Source organism: Xiphias gladius, chromosome 8, assembly GCF_016859285.1.
Source record: "Xiphias gladius isolate SHS-SW01 ecotype Sanya breed wild chromosome 8, ASM1685928v1, whole genome shotgun sequence".
NCBI classification, from domain to species: domain Eukaryota; kingdom Metazoa; phylum Chordata; class Actinopteri; order Istiophoriformes; family Xiphiidae; genus Xiphias; species Xiphias gladius.
Window position 1 is genome coordinate 450,643 of NC_053407.1, and position 17,912 is coordinate 468,554.

At 39.5% G+C, this 17,912-nt stretch overlaps 1 protein-coding gene across 2 annotated transcripts in view; it reads left to right on the top strand.

The window, feature by feature from the left end:
* Positions 1–17,599, top strand: part of pard6a (par-6 family cell polarity regulator alpha) — a 38,418-nt gene extending 20,819 nt beyond the window's left edge. The window contains exons 1-5 of one of the 2 annotated variants that reach the window (XM_040133177.1): positions 795–1,035; positions 5,536–5,825; positions 9,004–9,129; positions 10,958–11,157; positions 13,051–17,599. In XM_040133177.1, the coding sequence (XP_039989111.1) occupies positions 843–1,035; positions 5,536–5,825; positions 9,004–9,129; positions 10,958–11,157; positions 13,051–13,363 (1,122 nt within the window). In that variant the 5' untranslated portion in view covers positions 795–842 and the 3' untranslated portion in view covers positions 13,364–17,599. Of the gene's footprint in view, positions 1–794; positions 1,036–5,535; positions 5,826–9,003; positions 9,130–10,957; positions 11,158–13,050 lie in introns of those variants that run through there. The other variant, XM_040133176.1, reaches the window with a different exon arrangement.
* The last annotated feature ends 313 nt before the right edge of the window (positions 17,600–17,912 follow it).

Consider the following 17,912-nt stretch of genomic DNA (forward strand, 5'->3'; position numbering starts at 1 on the left):
TGGTCTGCTTCATTTAAATGCTACATCAGCACAGATTCACAGGAGGCAGCAAACAGCTCCTTCAGTGGAGTTCATGAGCTGAACCTAAGCACCCTGCAATTTTGGTCACACCCTGATCAGTGACATCACAGCAGGTGTTTTCCATCAGCTGGCACAGGCAGGTTTTATTCAAATAGCTTAGTAAAGGCTGCAAGGAAGGTAATAGGTCTATAACTGACAGGCTGGTTTGGCTCAGGATTCATAGCAACACAGGAAAACAACAGACAGGTCTGTGCTGCTTCTGATGTCCAGTAAGACAATGACTTGACTTTGCCAGTTGAGTCTGACTGTGCCTCTCCTCATGTCTGCTGTTCTCATGTCCTCCACAGGAGATTTAACATTAGACTTCATGACCGTGAAAATTCTTAACTCAATGTCCACTTACTAGATTTTTCTTGAACTTACAACTGCATCTCATGGCCTTCCTCTGTGGATGGAGTTTGCTAAGGTGGCATCTATGGAACTTTGATGATATGATAACAGGTGGTTATATGTGAGAGGTGATGGTGCCTCCTGTCTTTGACCTCACGTGTCTGATCTCCGTGATATTCCTTCATTTCTTCTTGAAGTGTGACAACAGCGACAGTTATATCTTAGAGTTTTTGCAGCTCTGGTGCATCAGTTTAAATGTGTAAACTGACCTGATGAGAGTTATAATGTTCTAGCAAGACAAGCAATTCTTGTTAAATCATTTTGTCAAATCTTCGCACTTAGACTGGGATTCAAGAACAGTGGTGGCTGAGATCTGGTTAGTACTGCTTATAGCAAATAATTAGAAAGATTGACTTTTAAAGAAACAAAGCATGTACAAACGCTGTAAAGTTAGGTGTTGTTCCTCCACGAGCAGCCAGAATAGCTTCAGTGCTTATTCTGCTTGCAAAAAGTCGTCCAAACTAAACAACCATAGAGGTCGTTTGTCCCTACCCTCGGATACGAGCCATGGGAGAGTACCAGCGGCAGGTGTACCAGACCTTCGTTGTCATGGTTGCAATACAGGTGACCAGCACCACACACTACATCCTCCAAAATGATCCTACAGTTGATTCACCGACTCTCTAAAACAGTTTTAAAAACATTAGAACCTTCACTAAAGGAGGATTTCTTGCAGCACTGTTGTATTAGACTGCATCAGCTTTAGCTAGCTGTACCTAATAAACTGCCAACTGAGTGTATATTGGATCTTATCAGTTGTATGCACAGGCTGCAAATTGTATGACTGGAATGTATTGTTTGCTTTTGGTGTGGCAGTCACCTCAGAAAAATACCAATGCATAGACACCTGGTAGCATAAAGATGTCCGTTAATTTCATAGTTTATCATATTTCAATATTATATAGCATCATACCCCCCCAAAAAAGTTACACATTTATTCCTTTTATTATTTTTAACTTACTTACTTTGTACTTTTAACTGAATACATTTTTGACAAGTAATTTTGCTTCTGCTTGAGTAAAACTAGTAACAGTAGTGAGAGGCAATTCATGTTCTGACCTACTGTGGTGAGCAGATTGTCTCAGTTCCGGTTGTCAGCGTTTCTGTGTTACTGGTAGCCTTTTTTGCTCAACCCAGCTAATTTTGCTGTTTTATTCATTAGTGGCTAATTACCTGCTGTACATTTGAAATTGCACTAGCACTGATGGAGCACTCTGAGCTCTCTCCTTCTTTTAGCGATGGTTTCTATCTCTCCCTCTCACTCTCCTACCCTCTCTTGCTCAGTGTGTCTTGGATCAACAAATTAACTAGTTTATAAGATTGTGGTGTTTTTGTTCACCACAATGTTCAACAACATCTGCTGCCTTGAGGTTTTGACAGACCTTCTACACAGTCAAAACAAAAATATCAACTATCTGGCAGAGAGCTTCGAAAAGGTGCTGTCAAACCAAGAGTCTGATTGAAGACCTGTCACCCGGTCATTTATTGGGCGTGGCACATTGCCTCCAGAAAAAAGGAAAAATGTAAAACAGTAACAGCGCACAGTAAATCAGACTGCGTAGGGCCAGAAAAAGGCTTTGACTTTCTTTGAATTGTAATTCATAGCTATTTAATGGGCTTGTCAGGTCCAGATGCACCCACAAGTAGTGGGTATGACCTTGTTAATCCTGTTTGTCTGTAAAAAAAAAAGACGGAAATTATTGATGAATGGCTCAAATCTGAGTCACATCTGGAATGGAAAAACCCTTTAAACCGTTCAATCATAGCCCCATCATCCCTTCCTATTCAGCACACGGCAGTGCTTGAAGATGCTCCCAGTAAAGGCTATCACTCATATGGTTCTCTGCTAGTAATAATCCACAGTGTCTCCATGTGTGTGCATGCACACACAAGCAGTTGATACCTCAAAGGAGGAGACAAAAGAGAATCATCTGCTGCTGAACAACAACGATGGGATTGTAGACTGAGATTAAATCTTTCAGTGATTAATCTGCTAAGAGTCTCAGCCTGAGACCCTGAACCTCCACAGCTCGCTGGGTCACAGAGGTTAGCAGACATTCATCTTTAATCAGGCAAGTTAGTGAGGGCCGCAGTCTTAGTAAAAGTCTCAGTATTAAGGTGGTGTGGGGGGGGCATTTGGGCTGGACAGTATAAAAATCATATCCTAATTTTCTTGTTAAAATATTATTACGTTCTTTTACATGCATCAAGTGCTGACATATCAAGAATTTGATTTGTTTTCCTCTGTCATCTTATACAGCATTTCCTTCACTTAAACAACCATCAAAAACCCAAAGTAGAGACCACCAGCCCTTTATTTGTAAATAGTCCTTTATTGCTAATTTCATCTGTCTTTGAAGATTGATCAAATTTTGATTAGACATCATCCTGTTTTCTAATCTGCTTCCAGTCGCTTCTTTTGTTTTGTATCTTTTTTTCAATTTTTTTTCATTTTTTTTTTTTAAATTCCTATTAAGATCATTCCCCTTCCTGATGGTGCTTTTAATTTGAACGGGTAGGAAAGAAATATCCTTCTGGAGGAAGTATTGAGTGACACTGACAGCTGCTTGACAGCCCTTGAAAAACTGTGCAGTAGGAGCAGATGGAAATAATTAGTGGATAGAACAATATTTCTGTTAAAAAGGGAAAGTGAGATGAGTATGACATGACTGTTATAATGATAGCTTTAGTGTTATGGTAATGTTCGTTACATTCAGATGATTGCACCCTACCTTAATCTTTTGTTTTTTTTTAAATCAGCCATTATTTGTATACCAGCTTTTACTTCAGAATTTGTGGTATATTACTTCGAGTTCTGGTCATTTTTGATGGGAATTTGTCCTTGAATGAAATCGAGTCAAAGGATCATTTACATATCAAAAAAAGTCTACAGATTAATCTTGAAACAGTAAATCTTACTTGCAGCCTGTTCAGTTATCAAGTAGTATTAAAAGTATTTGAAGTACAAATAGTGTGCTGTATTTGAATTACTAGTTTTATAATGTGTAGTTTCACTTTTAGTGTAGTAGTGTAGTAGTAGTTCAAGAAGCATTAGCAGCTGCAGTTTCAGCAGTAATTGCACTAGTAGTAATAAATGTAGTTGTACAAATAGTTGTTGAAGTTTTACAAATGGCCGGTAAAATGGCTTTCAGGAGTTGAGGTACGAGTCAGGAATATTAATTTATTAAATATTCGTTCTTTCTGGTTATCTGACATCTTTCTGTTGAAGCCATGCTATCCACTTGATCTTTGATGAAGCTGCAGAGAGAGAGAGAGAGAAAGAAAGAGGAAAGAGATGGTGAAGTGTGAAATTAGAAAATGATGTGAATACTGTAATACAAATATTCATAAATTCCCCTTGCACATACTGTCAGAGTAATCGATCCAGATATGAAATTTGACACAGAGAATAATATTTTTGGACTGAACTGTATGAAAGTTCCTCCAAACAAAAATGAAGAATAATATTCAAATGTACTGTTCCACTTGATTAGATTAAATAGATAAACCTGCGCTGGTGCTCTGCAAGTATTTTGACCAAGCCAGTCTTTCCCTTTATCAGTCTTCCTTTACTCTTCCTCTTCTGTTCTCCTCTACCACACCCCTCTGTGTATGACTGCTAGGGGTCATCTCTGTTGTAGGTTCCCACAACTTACTCATCAAACACTAAGTTGATTTTGAGCAGTTATGGATTCCATTGAAGGTTTTGAAAGTCCACTGCCAGTGTTTCTTTAGTTTAATCACTATTACAATATCTGCATGCTTCAACTGTTACTATCTAAATATGAATACAAGGCCATTGCAGACTGCTGTTATGAGACAGAATAGGAAACTGGGCTTTGGGCTTCCAGTTTCAGAGGTTTTACCCCCAGACCCTTACTTTTCGCTGTACTATAAACTATATTAGATGCACTGTATACCAACTCTTGCAGATGCTTTGAATTTTGGACGTAATTCATATACTGCAGAATCATAAATATGCACGTACATATAATTCCTAGGGGACTGGGCTGGTTTTAAGGGCTCGATAGTCCCCCATTGTAATATTTTCAACCTCAAGAAACAGCTCCATGTTCCCTTGGTCCTACAGTATGTCTCCTCAGTAAAAATGGAATGATGTCCTTACTTTTAGTATAAAAAAATGCTATAACAAAAATAAATAAAGCTGCTTGCTAAGATGCTCTTATTCAGACGCATCTTTTTACAATATTGAAAAACATTTAAAAAATTGATATTGGCACCAATATGAATATAATCTTATTACTTATCTCTAAACATAAGTAACATACACAAGATCTCCATATTTGAATTATCGACTGTAATTCATGACAGAGGTGTGTTTCAATAAGAGAAAATTTTTGAAAGTAACTTGTTCGATCTAAAACACCATTTTAGATTGGACATATACCATAAATTCATATTTTATTAACAACCCAGAGATATGGACATAGAATATATGCTTCATTTTATTTTGAGGGATTAAAAAATTGAGGGAACATATGATTGTTTTCAGTTTGGAAAAAAATACATTGAGGGCGATGATGGAACCTGGCAACATAGGACCTTGGGAGCATGGTTATGCTCGCTCAACAAAGCATCATCATGTTTGGGAAAACATAGCGGAGCGGAGACTGTCTAACTGGTTAATTTACTCTGAAAGGATTGTACAGTGTAGTGATACTGTGCTATCCCGGTATAGTTAATGTAGTCAGGCTTCTGTTTTTTTTACCAGGCTAATGTCAAACAGCTGTGTCAATGAGCAACCATGTACATCATTTTTCACTATTTCACAACAGAATAGCGATGTGTTAAAATAACACCTACTCTATTGTTACCCAACATAGTTTAAACTAAGGATTTCGTTAACGTTTTTAAGCATGGGAAGTACAATCACTTAATATACTCTAAACTAGCAGTACGGTACGTATGGTCTATGCTGTGTCAGCCTAGACCAATATTACACCCATAGTAATTTCACCGTAATCGTCAATGTTGACATTTTCATAACACATCACAGTATAAATAATGAACTGTTTTCTCTGTCCTTGTGTGTGTTTATTTAAGAGGATGAACCTGTCGTTTTTGCCACCAACTCCCTTCAGAGGCGTAAAAAGGGGCTGGGCTTAACCGGACTGCGCACTGCTGGCTCAGGCTCCACCCACTCAAAGAACAAACCAGGACTTATGATCGGCCTGCCACAGAACTTCAGGCAGATCTCATCCATTATCGATGTGGACATCTTACCTGAGACGCACCGGCGCGTACGACTTCACAAGCACGGTACCCACAAACCACTGGGCTTCTACATCCGTGATGGGGTGAGCGTGCGGGTGACACCACAGGGCGTAGAGAAGGTGAGATCAGTTCATTCATTTCAACCTACTTATCATTTAAGATAACGTTCCACCTTCAAGCTGACAAAATTAATAATAAATTGATTATGATAAGTGAACACACCCCCACTCCAACTTAATTACATGTTATATTTGGGCCCCCTTGTCTCAGATTTTCTCTGAAAATATTCACTCTTTAAGAGGAGAACAAATAAACAGAGATAAAAGGGAAGGGCAGCGTATTCATTGTTCATCTTGTCATCGTTGGAAATATTATGCAACAGTTTAAAAATTTGAGGGCATTTTATTTTATGGATCTAACTGGGAAAAAAAGTCTTTAAAATTTAGGAGTTGTGTATCATGAAAAATACCACTGATGTCAAACTAAATATGTTGCCAGTTACATTTCTGAAAGATGTCTCAATATTATCAATTGTATTACTCTTTTTGTTAGCACTGTATCTTAATACATTTATACATTACATTATTAATGTATAATTATATACATTATTACAATTATAGACCATTATCACACTGTCATTCTTGTTGAAAGCATTGCGGCGACATCTGTGACCAGGCATGAGAAGGGTTTAAATTCTCATAGTGGGCAACATCATTGTGAAATGGAGGCTCAAAGAATCTTCATAGAGCAGGCCATCCAGCCGAACTTAGTAGCTGGGTAAGAAGGAGTTATGACCAAGAAACGATTCATCATTCCTCTGCCTTTGCTGCCTTTACTAGGTGCAATCTCAAACAATTCATCTTTGTGAGTTAGATAACTAATAACAAAACATGGATAGAATAAAAAACGATGGCTGGATAATACATTTTTGACCTGTATACAGACCTGTATATAATCCAGACCAAGTTGGGTTACTGCTGCATTCATCATTATGAAGCACAATTTATCGTAGACCTTCCCACCATTCCTGTGACCAAGTATCATGGTGGGGAGGGTCCAGTATCATCACTTTTGTTTAGAGGACTAATGGTTTGGCTTTTGTTTTTACTCCTCTCTATTCAGTGTATGTTCATACTGTATATTTAATTCTAAATAAGTCTGGACACAATACTCTTCATAGCTTTTTGCTAATGTGATATTGAATATTTAATTCTGGCTGAAAGTCTTTAAAAGAGACTCAACTGAGGTAAAAATCCTGAAAGAAAAGCTACTAGCCTGTTATGTTTATTTACATTCCAGATTTAAGTATTTTTTCAGTTACACATTTTTTGTTCTTCGGGTTCTGAGTTTCAGCATATTGAAATGCGAAGTGAAGTGCCAAGTCTCACCTTTGATTTGAGTAGGTTTACGTAAAATTTAGAAAGAGCTTCGTGAGAGATACGGCTCTTTAAACACATAGTGCTCAGATTACATCCGTTCAAAAGTAATTGGACACCTGGCTACCAAATATTTCTCGGGCAGCTGTGTGTCTTCTCAATGTTAGTTCATGCACAAAAAAGCTCACATGAGGCTCAGAGTTGACTGAATGTGGAGAGTTAGATTGAGGTGGAGTTGTCAACATGAAGAGTGAACAGGTAACCACGCAAGTGAAAAAGATAATAATGAGGCTCTAAAAAAGGAGCAAAACTGTCAGAGAGATATCAAAGGTAGTTGGTTTGCCAAAATCAGCAGTTGGGTACTTTCTAAAACAAGCATGTGTGTACAGGAAAAGTACAAAATGGCAAACAACCTGGCAGGCAGGTCTTTCTGCTCTTGTCGATGAGCAGAAAATAATTTGCTTGGTGAGGAAAAACCCCTTTAATATTGCACAGCAATTCAAGTATGCTCTCCAGGATGCAGGGGGACATGTTACCTTGTCAACGATCAAGAGAAGACCTCATGACCATAACCTCAGAGGATTCCACAAGATGCAAACCCCTAGTAAACCTCAAAAACAAAAAGGCCAGGCTGCAGTTCACAATAACACACAAAAAGAAACCAGTAGAGTTCTGGAACAAAGTTCTGTGGACTGATGAAACAAAAATCAACCTCTGTCAAAATGATGGAAAGAGTTGGAGAAAAAAGGAAGAGCTCATGACCCAAAGCCACCACCTCATCTGTTAAATGTGGTGGTGGTTCTGTTATGGCTCTGGCATGTATTGCTCCAATGGAACTGGCCCACTGGCATTGACTGATAATTTCACTGCTGACAGAAGCAACGGGATGAATGCAGAGGTTTACAGGAGCGTTCTGTGATCAGATTCAGCCAAATGCATAAAAACTCCTTGGACAACATTTCATCATTCAGCAGGACAACGATCCTAAACCAACGGCCAAAGAAACCACAGAGCTTTTCAAGGTGAGGGGGTGGAATGTCCTCGACTGGCCGAGTAAATCACCTGATCTCAATCCGACAGAGCAGCAGTCCGCTTGGTTTAGACCAGACTAAAGGCAGAGAGATCCCACAACAAGCAAGAGCTGAAGGTGTCTGCAGTGAAGCTCTGGGAGAGCATTACCAGGGAAGATACAAAGACTCTGCTGATGTCTGTGGAAGAAAGACTTCAGGCACTACATGTTTAAACGTCTATATCTCCGACACAGTATTTCCATATTAATGTAAACCTCCTTAAATTAAAGCTGAGACTTGGCACTTTAATGTAGTGTCCATTATTTTAGTTCCAATTGAATGTGCTGAAGCCCAGAACCTTAAGAGCAAATAATGTGTAACTTTCCAAATACTTGAAGTTACTGGACTTTATTTATTTGATTGTGCATATTAATAAACAATGCTGCAAATGCACCAGACTTACCCAGAAGGATACGTTTTCTCCTGACAGAAAAACATGGTCACACTAAAAAATAAAATATAAGATTTAAATTTTACTACCCATACGTTAAAAAACATAAATAAGTCTGGAACTATTTAAGCAAGGCCACAACACAAAGACATAAATGCAGGTACGTAAGGACAGACTAGCTCATTCCTATGATTATCATTTACCATTAATATTTTTAATGCAAGGACTCTGAGGACTGCAAGATCAAACACAATCAGGTTGTTCAATGCACTTGTTTCTGCAGTTGTATACTAAACCAATGCCAGACAACATACGCACATAACAAGAAGGAGATTAATGATTAAATTTGGCATACAATGGACATGCTGTCATGGATTTGGTGATATGAGATATTAGTTCTCAAGTCGTAACACCTGTTGCAGAGAGATGTAACATTTGAGACTTTCCTTCTGTCCTGTAGGTTCCAGGGGTGTTCATATCTCGTCTGGTACGTGGTGGACTTGCAGAGAGTACAGGGCTACTGGGAGTTAATGACGAGATTCTTGAGGTGAACGGCATCGATGTAGCAGGAAAATCTTTGGATCAGGTAAATATGCTGCCCAAAATGAACTTTGGTGGAGACTTGCCAAGCCAAGTTCAAATTTGTCAATTAATTGGTTTCAGTTTGTGTAGTGAATTAGTTGTATTCAATAAAGACAGAAGAACATGTTTACAGGATTCATTCAAAATTAGAGTATGTACACTTTACATTTTTTACAACCACTGTCTTGTCATGTGGGAGAAGCCAAAAGATTCTACATGCTATTACATAGCAATAATATTAACGATATTCATAACCTGTCAAAATTTTACATGCACTTGGAAGTTGTTCATGGTCATTTCAATTATCTCACCACAGTTGCTAATGAGATTTCATCATTTCTAAGATACAAATGGGGATCTTTTTGTTTTTTGGAACGAGTCTTTGCAGGGTTACCTAAAGCTGATCTTATAGTGAAACCACTTACAGCACAGTGTAACCTGACTGTCAGTCTGGGCTTTTCTCGCTATTTTTATATGATGGTAAATCTATTCTATTACTTCAAAGATGCAATCTGGAAGATTTCAGTCCTGATTTGATTTGACAACTCCTGTTGTTACTGGTGGTAATATTAGATGTGGTTTAATACTACAGGTCACAGAACTCTGGGGGGTAGAAAAACAAACTGTTAAAGTGGTTTTAATAAGAAGTCAGGCAATAATTGGCCTTTTTTTTCCACCATTCTGTGAACAACCGTGATCTGACTTAATGCTACAAGCGGCATGAGTCTGCGACAGGAGCTGGTTACCTGGCGGAGAAGTTGGAGCTGTGCAGCCTATCTCTTGCAGCTCTTCATCTAACAGCTCACCGTGGCTGCTCCTCCTTGTTCCATTGCTCCGTGCAACATTTCAAACTGATCCGCTGTCCAGAAATGACCAAAATGACCGTTGTCATGTTTTGTAGACGCATTGTTGATGAAGGATAGTGATAAGTGCTAAGCTCACTGACAAACACACTGCATTTCCTGACTACTTCATAATAAAAGTAGACTTGGTTTTGCCAGTGAAATGCTTTTATTTTGAAGCTGCTGCTGTAGGAAATGTTCATTAGCAGTAACTTAATACAACATTTCTTTTTTGATCAGTGGACCATAGGCTCAGCCACCATTGTGTTACCTCATTCTGTTGAGAGACAGGGACTTAACAGACATTAACTTAAACGAAAATCTTGGAGCTTCAAAAAACACCACCACCATGTTACTATCTTGATTCTTCCATATTGGCATTTTCACATTTCATTGTTTTAAAATAATTTTTTGTGCCATCTTAATTAAAAAAATCAAAGATAGACAGTAAAGCTTGCTGTGACCTGCAACATTGGTACTTATTAAATGATGATCCGAGTAAAGGGGCATCAAACGCTAACATCAGTTTAAACCATTTGTCAGTAAATCACAAAATGTAGTTTTACTGGATTTATGTGCAAATCTCAGATTTTTGACATGAAATGCGACGGACTGAAGGTGCTACATACAGTCATATTTAACAGTGAGACCGTGAAAGGAACAGACAGATCATTGACTAAATTCTTTGTAACACTACTGAATACAATTTTTTTTGGGTTATTATTATTATTCTGTCTGATTTTTTTATATTGTTTAAAGCAGTCTGATGACATAATCGAAATAGATGGAAACCATTGGAAAATTCAACCTGGCATACAGGTACAAGTACATTTTGATCACAACAATAGCTGAATGTCAGGGGGGCAGTGAACTTGATACAGTAACACATTTTAGAATTTGAAGGAGAGGAAACTGAGATTCATGTGATTGACTTTGTCTTTGTTAGACCAGTAATCATCCAGAGCTAAGACTCTCTATCTGTCATTTCAGGTTACAGACATGATGGTGGCCAACAGTCACAACCTCATTGTGACTGTGAAACCAGCTAACCAGAGGAACAATGTGGTGCATCGTGGGAGTAAAACCTCAGTGGGCAACTCTGGCTCTGTAGGCTCAGCTGGATCTACAGGCTCTGCTTTGTCACATGACTCACCAAGCCCTGCCTCTCTGAGCAACCCCATTACTGCAAGGTACAGCATGGACAGGATAGAGGGACTGTTTTTTGCACTGACGCTACGAATAGAAAATGCTGTATTTTGCTGTTTTGCCCAGAAAATCCTTAAAACAAGGACTGAACATGTTTTCAGTGTTTTCTCAGAATTTTATGAGGCCATGGTGTAAAAGCCTTTAAAACGGCATGAGACCATTCTAACCCTGGATTATAATGACAAATATAACCACAAGCAGTAGCAGGAAAGCAAGAGGGGGAGATTAGATTAATGGTTTAGGTTCTAAAAAAATTGCTGGGCAGCAAGGAGAGCAAACAGATATATTGCATTTATGTAGAATGACACACAAGATATGGAAATAATATGCGTCTTACATTTTGATGAACCTTCTGTGGATCAAGAAGTACAAACGTAAATGTAAACGTAAAGAAAGTTGTTGGTATTTTGTTGGAAAATGTGTCTCAGACGTGGCTGAGAACAGACGTCTCAGAAGCACGTCTGTTTCTGGAGCAGAGTCCCTCCACTGACGATCTGGCGATTTTATCGCAAATTGAGCAAATTGAATAGTTGGAGCAAATGTACAACCATAACCGAATAATGTTAAAACATTCAGTATACTATTTCAACTAACTAACTACTACATGCATCATAACCAGTAGATTTAATGCAAAGTGAAAGTTTAATGTGATCATAGCCAGTCAGTAATCAGGAAATCAGTCTCCATGGATCCACAAATGAATCGGAGCGATCCTTACAGTATCTGTTGTCCACAGCTGCTCGGATGCTGCTGTATGAAAAGTTTCTTCTTCATTTTATGAAATCCCCGCAGCATCTTTTGACAAATCTGCAGCCTCTGATTGGTGATGCGGTGTCCAGACCACAGCTGTTTCAGAGCTATGAGAGCAGTGTTGTGATTGGCTGAGAGTCTATTTATTAATCACCACACCCTCTGGTCTACACCCATCAGCCACAACATTAAAACCAGGTACCGGTTTTAATGGTTTGGCTGAATAGTTTATATATACAGTACATGTATATACTGTTGATATACATTCAAACATTCAAACTGGTTACTGGTTGTAATGTTGTGGCTGACGGATGTAGATTCACCTTCACCCAGCCCTTTGACAAACGTAAATGTAAACTTCTTCATTGACACCGCCCCATCCACCGTCAGAATTATCCCCATTTTTCTTGCTTCGACGTCAACTATGGACCAAATTCCCAGAGCTTTTACAAGCAAAGGCACGATCATTTTTTGAATGGGTTGGACAAGATTATCAGACTTAGGTGTTAAAAATAAAAACAGTTTGGCTTTTTGATGGCTCATAGTGGCAAAAAACCTTGGTTACCTTGGTATATTTCATATCTTTAATGGAGAAAGAAAAGACCAATTCCAGCACTTTGCGCTTGAACCCAAAGCAAAACATGTTGATGCATACTTTGCATTTTTTATACGTCTCTTCAAAGGTTCAGGAGCTTCAACAGGCAACCAGCATTAATCAGCCATACACTAAATGTGTTATTTAAGCTGTATTGGTTTGCTCTCACTGCTCCCATCAACCTGGTTTCCAGCAGCAGCAGGCAGTTGTTTTCAGAGTCACTGTCCACTACCTGATCAGCATCAAATAGCAGACAGACACAGTCAGAGACCAGCTGGTGAACATGGTGGAGCATTTAGCTGCTAAAGAGCCAGATATTTACCTCAGGAGCTGGTGGAGACCAGAACCAGAGTTAAAAGAGAGGGAATACTGGTCTTAGAAAAAGTGGGCAAAAAACAGATAAATGCAGCTCTAACAGACAAGTTTTTTTTCCACACAACAAACTGTTACACTTCTGCATTAGACTGTAACTTCACGATTGATTGATTGATTCTATAACCATTATTTGCCCTGTCGTCTGTTGTTACCATAGCAACAGCATTGCAGAGGGTGACAGTGACGATGAGGATGATGATGGCGACCTCATTCTGGAGAACGACTGTCTGACCCCCTACGACTCCCATCGGGTAACCAATAGTAACAACACTAACCTCAACAGAGACTCACCTAGCAACAAGCTGCACAACTCCACTGGGGTTAGGCCCCTTCCACAGAGCATCTCATTGCCAAATAGCGTTGGAGCATCCCTGAGTGACAGCTCCGTGATGATGTCCAGTCACAACGGAAACACAGCCAGTAGCAGTCAAGAGAGCATGAGAGAGGACGGCAACATAATAACACTGTAACCGTGACAACGCTGACAGTTACACTGTAGCAGTGAGGACTATGGAATGTTACAACCACAGAATGCTGTAACCATGACAACAACAACAGATAGCTGTGCTCCCCGTCACCCAGATAACAGACTCAGCAGCAGCTTTTCTGACAAAGTTTCTTCCTGTTGGTTCGCCGATAGTTACTCTGCGTCCTGAGTCTGACAGGTTAGAAACACTGACAGCACTGCGCAGATACAGGACCAAGGATTCTGCTAGTTTCCTACCCTTTTCCAGCATTGGTGGATCAAAGGTTTTCACAATCTACAGGCATAACAACACTGACTTTTTATATGTCTGCAACATGTGGCTGAAGTAATGTACAGAGCTGAATTGTCTGGTTCTGTAAGCAAAAAGATCATTTATATTTACCCCAGGGAAATGATTTAAATGCCATAATGTATTAACTGGTCGATATGGATTTACAAAGAGCAACAAGATTGAGAAATAATTGTAAATGCTCCTGTAAAAGCCATAACTCAGTTTGATGTCCACATATTTAGGAAATCATCTTTATTCCAAAATTACTTGTGAAGTACTGCAAAATCTGCAACCCTACAGTTGCACCAATCAGAGACATCACTGTTCACTGCAGGATAGCTGGCTTGTTGAGTACAACAAGACGGTGACCGAACAATGTAATTTAATCTGAGCCCTATTTTCATGGCTCCATAAAGACCAGCGCAAGCGGCGCTGCGACACTTTCGTATCTTCCTGACCTTGAAATTTTCTTTGCCCGTCTGTGTGATATTTTGGTGCCCAGCGCAGAGCTCACAGGTCAGACATTCATTCAATTGAGAGAGCGTAAAGAGAGTTGTTGGAATTTTGATGGAACATGTGTCTCAGACGTGACTGAGAACAGACGTCTCAGAAGCACGTCTGTTTCTGGAGCAGAGTCCCTCCACTGGCGATCTGGCGATTTTATCAACAAGAGCAAATTGAATAGTTGGAGCAAAAGCACAACAATAACCGAATAATGTTAAAACATTCAGTATACTGTTTCAACTAATTAACTACTACATGCATCATAACCAGTAGATTTAATGCAAAGTGAAAGTTTAATGTGATCATAGCCAGTCAGTAATCAGGAAATCAGTCTCCATGGATCCATAAATGAATCGGAGCGATCCTTACAGTATCTGTTGTCCACAGCTGCTCGGATGTTGCTGTATGAAAAGTTTCTTCTTCATTTTATGAAATCCCCGCAGCATCTTTTGACAAATCTGCAGCCTCTGATTGGTGATGCGGTGCTCAGAGCATAGCTGTTTCAGAGCTATGAGATCAGTGTTGTAATTGGCTGAGAGTCTATTTATTAATCACCACACCCTCTGGTCTACACCCATCAGCCACAACATTAAAACCAGGTACCGGTTTTAATGGTTTGGCTGAATAGTTTATATATACAGTACATGTATATACTGTTGATATACATTCAAACATTCAAACTGGCAACTGTTTGTAATGTTGTGGCTGACGGGTGTAGATTCACCTTCACCCAGCCCTTTGGCACTTTGCACTGCTGTACCTACATGGACCAGAATAGCTGGTGGATCTGCCCACAGTCTGTAAGCCCAAGATCTACCACTTCGCACTGGTCATTGTGCTTGCAACATCGAAATAATGGCTTCAGTGGGCTATAAATCACAAAACACCAAAATACATACAGGACAGCAGAACCGAGAAAATGGGTGAAACCACTGAAACGAAAGGGATTCAGATATATTTGCAATACTTGCTATTTTTTAACTTTCTTTTTAAATTCCTTGTAATTATTATAATTTTTTTTTCACAAAATCATTTCTCATACAATATAATACATGATTCATCTCATGGGTTTAATTCAAGACTTAAAATATATAGCGATTTTTCTGAAACATATAAATAAAAGAAGTGGAATATTTGGTTCCATTACACACATTACTGAATAAAAAGGGTGGTCAGCTCTACTATATTGTTAGACTAGATAAGATATAGCATTTACAGTCTGGCATTGCAAATATGGAAACATGGTTACTGTGAATCAAATATGTCACTCTTATGATTTTTAAATTATTTCTGCAACAGTTATTCAGAAAAACCGGGTGGGGAGATGGAACGGCGTGTTAAATCGGTGATGCAGGTATACAGTCATTATTTTGAAGGAGCTTCACACTAAATTTAAGAATCTAAGAATCAGACAGAGGCATCAGTTCCCCTCCTCGATCAGAGAAACTAGAATAACATATACACATACACAGGTGTAGTAGATGCACACTACACCACACTCGGGGAGCAGAGGTCAAAATAAGGAAACGCCTGTCATGTTTGAACAGTCTGGGATCAGTGCAGTATGGGACACAGGGAGTTCTAATAATCTTATCTGGGTCATATAAAGCTGTGTGTGCTTGCGTGTGTGTGTGCGTTCGTGTGTGTGAGGCCCTCGTCTTTGTTGTTGCAGCTCTGGGGGTATTGCCTTACAGTCAGAAATGTTGGCTGACTCCATCACACACTGCACTCTTTCTTTACTGTCGCCCTCTGTCTCACGTTCTGCTTCAAATTACACCAAAATGCTTTTGGTCCCACCGTCAAACTGAATCAATGTCACCATCATGGTTACGAAGCATTATCAGCTATATGATGCACAAATGATCATGACTCCTCTCTGTTGGCTCGGCCAACCTGTCCCCACCACAGCTTCGCTATATGCTAAAGGATGCTTTCAATTCATTCGTCAGAAACAAAATAGCCGTAATACACTAATAGAGATATTATACAGAGCTCCGTAGTCTGCCTGTGTTCAGTGTCCTCTGACAACCTGAATGGTTTTTTGTGTTTATGTTCTGTCGTGACCTTGACTCAAGCAAACGTTATAGACATAGCAGCCATCTAAAGGCGTCCTGTGGAGTTTTCTTGTAAACAAACAAGTTTTGCACTGAAGGTCTAACAGATGTGCTGCGTGCATATCCTTCCTCATCAAACATTTACAAAGTCAAATTTTAATTCTAAACTTTAATTTTGAAAGTATTTTAAACCCTGCTTCGCTTTCCTCCATGGTAGTCTTCCGATTCGCTGGGAATGTTGGGTCTCTGTAAATATGATTACAAAGAGCAGGGTCTAGACCTGCTCTATATGAGATAACTTCTGATGCAATTTGGCGCAACATTACGTCAGATAAACAAAACGGGGACCCACTCGTAAAAAAATCGCTCCACAGCACTATTTGAGGTCAAAAACTCTACAGGGAGCCTTTAATAGGCTGAAAGAAGCGTCTTTTTTTACCTTTTCACTTGTGAGCACATCCTAACTAACTAACCAGCGATTCAAGTCGGTCTGGTCTTGGGCTCACTGATTTCTGAGCTTGGCAGAGGGGATTACAAATGGGTCCTACACATTCAGCTTTGTAGGACGACATCTATGAAATATACTGACAGGAAAGTGGCAGCCAAAATGAGATGGACACCGTCCTGTTCCTACTGGAGGTGTGTGAACAACACACGTTCTGCTCCTGTTCCATATATTTCACAGCTAAACCGTAAAATTCCACAGAATGGCCCTGTAGAATTACCAAATAAAAGGTTGGCTATTGTTTTTTCCTGTGGGAGACAAACTATTTCCAGCCTGGCCTGATCCTAGTACAAGTCTGCGTGTTCCACTTTGTGTGCAGGAAAAATACATTTAAATCCACAGTTAAAAAGATGATGGAGCTTTCCTGCTAAAGCAGAGCTGCCATGGAGGCACAAGTAGACGCCCTTCTCGCAGGAAGACCTGTTCAGTTCACTGATTCCGGAAAGATGAATCGAGTCCACCTAACCTGAATATAGCTCGTCAAAGTTTGATGTCAGCAGCTGCTTAATAGACACGCACGCACACGCATACACACAAAGCGAGAGAGAGAGAAACATAAACACACAATTTTTCATTTTAATGTACGTTAATGTAAAATCTAAAATCTAAATGTAAAATTATGAAACAAGGGAGATTTTCGTTACCTGGGAGAAGTTTTTATGTAAGAGAACATTTTATAATATGTGTAAAATATTGAGAGTATTTTTCTTATTCTTGTACTTTTAAATTGTACTTGAGAGGAGATGGGTTACTGAGACCAGTGTGTGTTTGTGTGTGTGTGGTACGTTGCCACTGAATGTGTCAACAAATGCACATAGTGTTTGGTTTGTCTGTTAGCCAATGTGGTTCCAGTAGCTTCATTAAAGATGAAGGAGGTCCTTTTCAGAGACTGGTATTTCCAAGTATTGCTTCAACTTAAATTCTGCGAGGAACGCATGCTTACGTGTTCCAGGTTAGTGATGGAAATCCTGGAGCAGTCGCCCGGACATCCAAGCCAGTGGTACTGAAGTAGCACAGGGGTGGATGTCGGCACAGTCGTTCCGAGGCTCACGTGCCAGATGCTCGTCATGGCTTTTGAGTGTATCTGTCATTGTATGGATCATTTGTCCTTGCTGTTATCTGACTGACATTTTGTGTCCCTACTAACAACCACAGGGTTTGAAATCATGGAGACAACACTGAGTATGCGCATTACTGG